At 30.1% G+C, this 6,815-nt stretch overlaps 1 protein-coding gene across 1 annotated transcript in view; it reads left to right on the top strand.

Annotated features, from left to right (window-relative positions):
• Window positions 1-5,466, top strand: part of LOC106464283 (mitochondrial 2-oxodicarboxylate carrier-like) — a 24,765-nt gene extending 19,299 nt beyond the window's left edge. Inside the window, exons 4-6 of the mRNA XM_013924411.2 lie at window positions 2,396-2,577; window positions 3,979-4,031; window positions 5,194-5,466. Coding sequence (XP_013779865.2) covers window positions 2,396-2,577; window positions 3,979-4,031; window positions 5,194-5,261 — 303 coding nt within the window. The 3' untranslated portion in view covers window positions 5,262-5,466. The remainder of the gene's footprint in view (window positions 1-2,395; window positions 2,578-3,978; window positions 4,032-5,193) is intronic.
• The last annotated feature ends 1,349 nt before the right edge of the window (window positions 5,467-6,815 follow it).

Below are 6,815 nucleotides of genomic sequence, written 5' to 3'. Positions count from 1 at the left end.
ATGTAATAACTGTCCAGAATTCTACATCGGAGAAACAGGAAGAAAATTGGAAACCAGATTCACAGAACACAATAGAAAACCATCCTATGTTTTCCACCATTGCAACTCAAAAAACCATAGTATATCTATTAAAAACACAGTACTAACAAACCCAACAACAGAACATTACACTGCAGTTTACCTTTTGTTCCTGAAACCAGCTCAAGATTTAATCACACTTGGACAAAACTAGCCATTAAACACAATATTCCTGTCAATGTCCAGGAATCCATCTTAATTGAACAAAACAACCCTACTCCAAACCAACACCCTGGGGTGCCAATACCTCTTCTAAGTCTTGCAACAGTATCTGGTCATGTGACCTCTTTGTTCAATACTGTGTGTGTGTGTATATATATATATATATATATATATGTGTGTGTGTGTGTCAGTAGTAAATTACTTGTACCTGATGATGACAAAACCTTGTCAAAACGTTTTACATTTGCTGTTATGTCAAACTTATATTAAAGTTTTTCTTCCTTACCCATTCAAGGCATCTCCAAGCATTATCACATACTGGCAAGTTCCCACAGTGATCTTGGAAATTTATGTCTACATACTGTGGAGGGTCTGTAGAAAGTTTGTTGTGATATATGGTCTGAGATTGACCTTATTATACTCCACTGAAGTTTGTTAGAATGGAAACTGCAATGGTAGATAGTATTGTAAAATCATAGCCATCAGAGTAAGCATGATCGATAGTGGAGAAAATATTTCGAAGGGTACCATGAGACCTAATTATTATTCTCATAAATTGTAATTAACCTCAGAATGTTTGGCTTACTGGGTCTTTTCTTTATGTAAGTGACCACCTTTGCATGAAAATTAAGGGACATTTTGTTTTGTGTGTGTTGTTATTTTTAAACTATGTTAAATCATTTAGATTAAATTTCTCTACTTACATTTCTGCTGTTTTCCCATTTACTAAGTGTACAAGACAGAAGACACTCTCTTTATTTATATCAGTGACATTTTGTGATGAGAATAAGTAGACAAATTAAATATTTTTTAAGTAATATGGTTGATTAAAACAAATATATTGACTAGCTGAGATTGTACTGAATAAATATTGTTGCTTCTTAGGACCTGAGACTTTACAGTTGTAAATTCAGCTCTAAACTTTATAGTATCGCTGTTTAAGTACATACATAAAATTCTATCCTTTTTAATTATCTTTTCTTAATTTTAATAATAGTATATTATTCTGGTTATATGTCTTTCTGATTTCTGTGTTGATAAATAATATTGTATTGCTTTTCTCCCAAAGTTTTAAAGAGATGCACCTGTAAGTTGAAAAGAAAAGCTTATTTTTTAGTCATATCCTGTGGAACAAAATTTATTAATTTTCTTATTAAATGAAGAGTGTTGTATCAAGAAGAGTTTTATGTATTATGCTGGTAGCCATTGTGAACCATTTATTGGAGGTGATGAACTCATCTGCTAAGAAAATTTTGTAATTTAAATCACATAAGTTGTTATTGAAGATATACTACTAGATGTACTTCTGCAGGGTCCCCCAAAGTGTTCTGTTTCAAGAGTAAGTAAAAACCAAAGTTAAGAGTAACAAATGTATATATTTCTTCTCATGAATCATGGCGTGTGCATGTTTTACTGATGACACGATAGTACATATTGCAGCATTAAGTGTCATTTATGTGGCATCATTTTAGTGTCTCCTGATTGACTGACTGACAGACAACACGCTACTATATAGTGATACAAGTGGTTAGAAAAAGTGACCCCTCCAGGTGGCCTTCGACCCTCTTTTGGGGAAATTATTGTATTTTACACTATTCTTTACTTTCACTCAGAAGTTCTTATAAATACATAAAATACAGTTGTTCAAATTTCAGAAGAAACATTGTAGATGTTTTGTGATTTATTATATAATAGACTTAATAAGAACATCTAGCCTTTAGTGGCATTAATTATAAGTCTAATTGTAACAAGGCTAGACAACAATATAGTTTAAAAACTGGTGCATGTAACTTTTAATCCTGCCACTGTTCTTACTTCATTGTTAATGTAGACCCATTTGATTGCTGTGGAATTTTCAAATGTGGATATATTTGGAAGCAGACTGTTTTCTATGAACTTGTAGTAATAGGAAAAAAATAGATAATTTAAAATGTGAGAAGGGTTTATACTGAGCAAGTATCAATAAAAGTTTAACCATTTTCCCCACATTTTTTTAATGACAATAAATAGTACACCTGCAGTAGATCCTAACAAAAGATCATTTTAATACTTTACCATCGATTAAAATTAACTTTTGTGTCTCAGACTGTTTTTTTCTTCAGTAATTAAGAAAAGTTTGTTTCTTAAAATAATTTCATAATCTGTTTTTATACAGGACCAAACGCTAGATGTTTTAAGGCGCTTTGCAATTGGCTTGGTTGCAGGAATATTGGCATCAACCATTAATATTCCATTTGATGTTGCAAAAAGTCGAATACAAGGACCTCAGCCAGTACTTGGTGAAGTGAAGTACAGAAAATGCTTTGCAAGTATTAAAACTGTGTATATGGAAGAAGGGTATGTACACTTCAGAAAAATAATACTTTTTGAGATATAAGTTGTAATGAAAAGATGAGAGTAACTGAACTCTGAAGAGTAATAAACAACTTTGCACTTAGAATGTGTTTAAAATTATAGGTGGGATTATGGGGGGGGGGGCAGAGCAGTTACCTCTCACCTTTTTTTTTCTGTGGGAGATATTGTACACATAATATTTACAGTAATTAAGTCAAACTTTTTCTCCCCACCTACATTTTGGTCCCAAATCCCACCTATAGTTTTAATATTTACATAACTATGTTTCAACTCATAGGCTAAAAAAATACTCGGAGAACTGTTGTATATTCTCACCTGAATACAAGAAAACTGCAGAAGTACTTCTTATCAAAAGTATAAAACCTTCACTAAACAAACAACTAGGAACTAGAGATGTCATGATTAATTTGGCTCCAAAGAGAAAACAGTCCTCATCATAATTTTCAATATTATTTATTCATAAAAAAGAACACAATCTAATGTCATGTATGAGACCTGTTTGTAAATTTTTTGCTTGCTAGTTTACTGTTTAAAGTTGAATCATGTAAACATTGTTTAACTAATTGAGTACAACGTGATGATGATGTACTCCTTTGGACTGAAATGTTGAGTTGTTTATTTTTCATCATTTATGTACTGAGTGTGATCCTCACTGTATAGTCATAGTTAACCCAACGTTGTTTAGTTACATAGAAACTCGTGTTAGTGTAAAAAAAGATAATGAACACAAATAATAAATGTTTTTAAACTGATTTGTCTGAGATGTTGGTCTGATCCTTTTGAGAATAGAAGAATGTATCTCATCCAAGAAAACATCTGTAACATAAAGATATTGTGACACATATGCAATTGTAAAGTGAGTCTTTTGGACCCAGTTTGTAATTCAACATAAAGCATAATCCATAACAGAAAAGGTCAATGAAAATAAACTTTCAAACTCAAGTTTCAAATTACTAATATAAAATCTTACATGCTATTATATTCTTTATAAACATCCTTTTTTTATTTGTGTTTTATGCAAGTATTAGTTAAAATATTAGTAATCCATGAAATACCTGCATAATACTATTTTGCTTCTTTAGAACAAAAAAAAAACAACAACATTATTTAAAGGTTTTACTTTAATCACTGTATATTTAGCTTTTTGTTGTTAAAATGTATTTAAAAAATGTTTATATAAGTTATATAGAAGTTTGTATGTAGAATATGCAATGTTATAAGAAGGGTTTGTTGTTATTATATGTATGTACATAACATGATTTATAAGTGCCGTATATTTATTCAGAGTTAGATGTGTGCAAGTTATACTATATCTGGTTACTATGGTTGTCTTCATTCAACTATAAGAGCCAAGAATTTTATAATATAAATTTGTTTTCACAGATTTTTTGCATTATACAAAGGACTGTTACCTAAAGTGTTAAGGCTTGGGCCAGGTGAGTTCAAAATACTGTTCAGTATGTGTAACTATTAATTAGAAGTTTTAAAAGATTTGGAATAAATGTTGTGAAATCCAGTTGGTCTGATTTGCAGTCAACTGAAACTAGTATGACTGGATTTGTTCCAGTAAAACTTAATGAAGTATTTATACTGTCAGAAATGGTTAACTTTTCTTCAGAAATCTTTACTCATGGGAACAAGTAAAGGAATATTTCAATTATCAAACTGTTTACAGACATCATTAAACAGCAACAATATTTATTAGAACATTTACCAACATCAAAGAATAGCTACAACAGTTATCAGAGTATTTACTGACATAACAGAATAGCTATAATAATTACCAGAGTATTTACCAACATCACAGAATAGCTACAACAGTTATTGGAGTGTTTACTGACATAACAGAATAGCTATAATAATTACCAGAGTATTTACCAACATCACAGAATAGCTACAACAGTTATTGGAGACATTGCAGAATAACTACAATAGTTAGAGTATTTACTGACATCGCAGAATAACTACAATAGTTATCAAAGTATTTACTGACATCGCAGAATAACTACAACAGTTATCAGAGTATTTACTGACATTGCAGAATAACTACAATAATTAGAGTATTTACTGACATCGCAGAATAACTACAATAGTTATCAGAGTATTTACTGACGTTGCAGAATAACTACAATAGTTATTAGGGCACTAACTGATGTCACAAAATAGCTTCAATGTTACTATAGTTTTTAGAGCATTTATTGATATCACTAAGTAACTACAGTAGTTATCAGAGTATTTACTGACATCACTGAGCATCTAAAATGTGATTTATACAGTGTCTTAGAAGAGAGTTAAGATTGCTTTTCTCTAATGGTTAATTAACAAGGGAATGTTAACTGGTTCTGCATTAAGGTTTCAATAGCTGACAGTTTTGTTGAAAATTTCCTAAGATGTGGGTGAAACTATCAAGAAATATAAAAATTAGTTAGACAGAAAACTTCTCTAACAATGATCATTAATTGCCAGAATTGATGGCTAGGACAGAAGTTCTACAGGCAGAAAAATTATAAAGTTTAGTGTATATTATGTATATATTTAGAACTTATGTGTTAAAAATTACTTGTGTATTAATAAATTAATGATCTTTGCATCTTCCAGGTGGAGCGGTGATGTTACTTGTGTATGAGCATGTGTATGAGTTTCTGCAGAAGAAATTTGGACCATGACCAGTTGTGGTGCAATGGACAGAATATTTCACTTTATGCCAATTAAACTGGTCTTATATCCGCCCAACAGTATTGAATATTTGCTCAGTTTTCTATACAAGCAACTACTGACAATGTTATATACCAAAGAAAATTATATTTACTGCTACACATTAGTTTTTATTTTAGTAAATAATTATCAATTAACTACTGTTCAAATAGTTAAATAATGCTATTTTTACAATAAAATTTGTGCTTTTTTTGTTATAGTGTAAATTTTTTTTGAAAATTGCAAGTTTTTTATATAAAGGTTTTGTTGATTATGGAATAGTTTTATTTTAATCCTCATATTACACCTACTTGTTTTATTTTTAAATGTCTTGTTATAAAGTATACAGAGAATGTTAAAAAAGATTATTTGAGTATTAATTATTTTGTTTGAATTTTTATAGTTTTCTGAGTGACAATTCACAGATTTTTAAACCACTGTAGTATATAATTAATACTTGAATCCGTTGGTACTGTGAAACTCCATAGTAATTACGGTAATTACGACCATAATTATGGTCATTATTACTATTTTATTTTACTGAAAATACAGATAAATTTAAAAGGCTGAGAAATAGTGATATTGTAAGAGAAAAAGACAACAAGGCCTCACGTTGAGACGTACAGTTAATTTACTATATTGTAAACGAGAAGCACATCTAAGAAGTTAATTTTCGTTGATTAGTTGTAAAGTGCTAATCGTAATATATATGTTTTATCTTTCATGTAGTTTGTTTCTGGGTATTAAAGATTTTGAATTTTGTAGTTGTACTGTATATTACCATACAATTGATTTCCTGCATAATATCACCACTTATTTCCATTTAACCATGCTGTCATGTTAGATTAATAATTTTTGTAATGTTGTTTAGAATCTACACAAAAATTAGTAATCTCATTGGTTGTGATAGAATTAATTTAACTTGCATGAAATAAATTACTAATAAAAATACAAAAATTACTATAAGTAATAGGATGTCTTTTCTACAGAGATGTTACTAGATGGCGTTATAAACGCTTGGTTTAATGACGTTAACGTCATTAACTTGGCAGGGCATGTCTGTTTTTTTTTTCTCGAAAGATGTGATTAGTACATGTGGCTGGCACTTGTTAAAAGTAATTCTTTAAGTAGCAGCTAGGGGTATTTTAAACGCGTTTACCCCTAATTATCTCTGAGAAGAACCTGTTAGGACATTCATATGCCATTGAAATTAACAGAAACTAGTTAGTAAGCTTGCACAACTTGAATCGTAAAGTTAAAATAGTAATTTTACACCATTAAATGCTGGTTATTGATTTCACTCAGAACAATATCATTTAGTTTTTACACCCGCACTTACTTACCAGTAACGGACATGATTTAGTTTTAACGAAAATGTAAATTCAATGGAACGAGACGTGTGAGTGTGTTTGTGTTTATAACTAATATTTGTGGAAAATAGATAGGATAGTATCATAATGATTAAACATTTTCTCGTGATATATAGATATAAGCTCAACCATTTTATGACATAGTATATCACTATA

This window comes from Limulus polyphemus, unplaced genomic scaffold (genome assembly GCF_000517525.1).
Source record: "Limulus polyphemus unplaced genomic scaffold, Limulus_polyphemus-2.1.2 Scaffold1606, whole genome shotgun sequence".
In the NCBI taxonomy this organism is placed as follows: Eukaryota; Metazoa; Arthropoda; class Merostomata; order Xiphosura; family Limulidae; genus Limulus; species Limulus polyphemus.
Note: the sequence above shows the minus strand (reverse complement) of the source record. Positions and strands in the feature narration are given on the sequence as shown.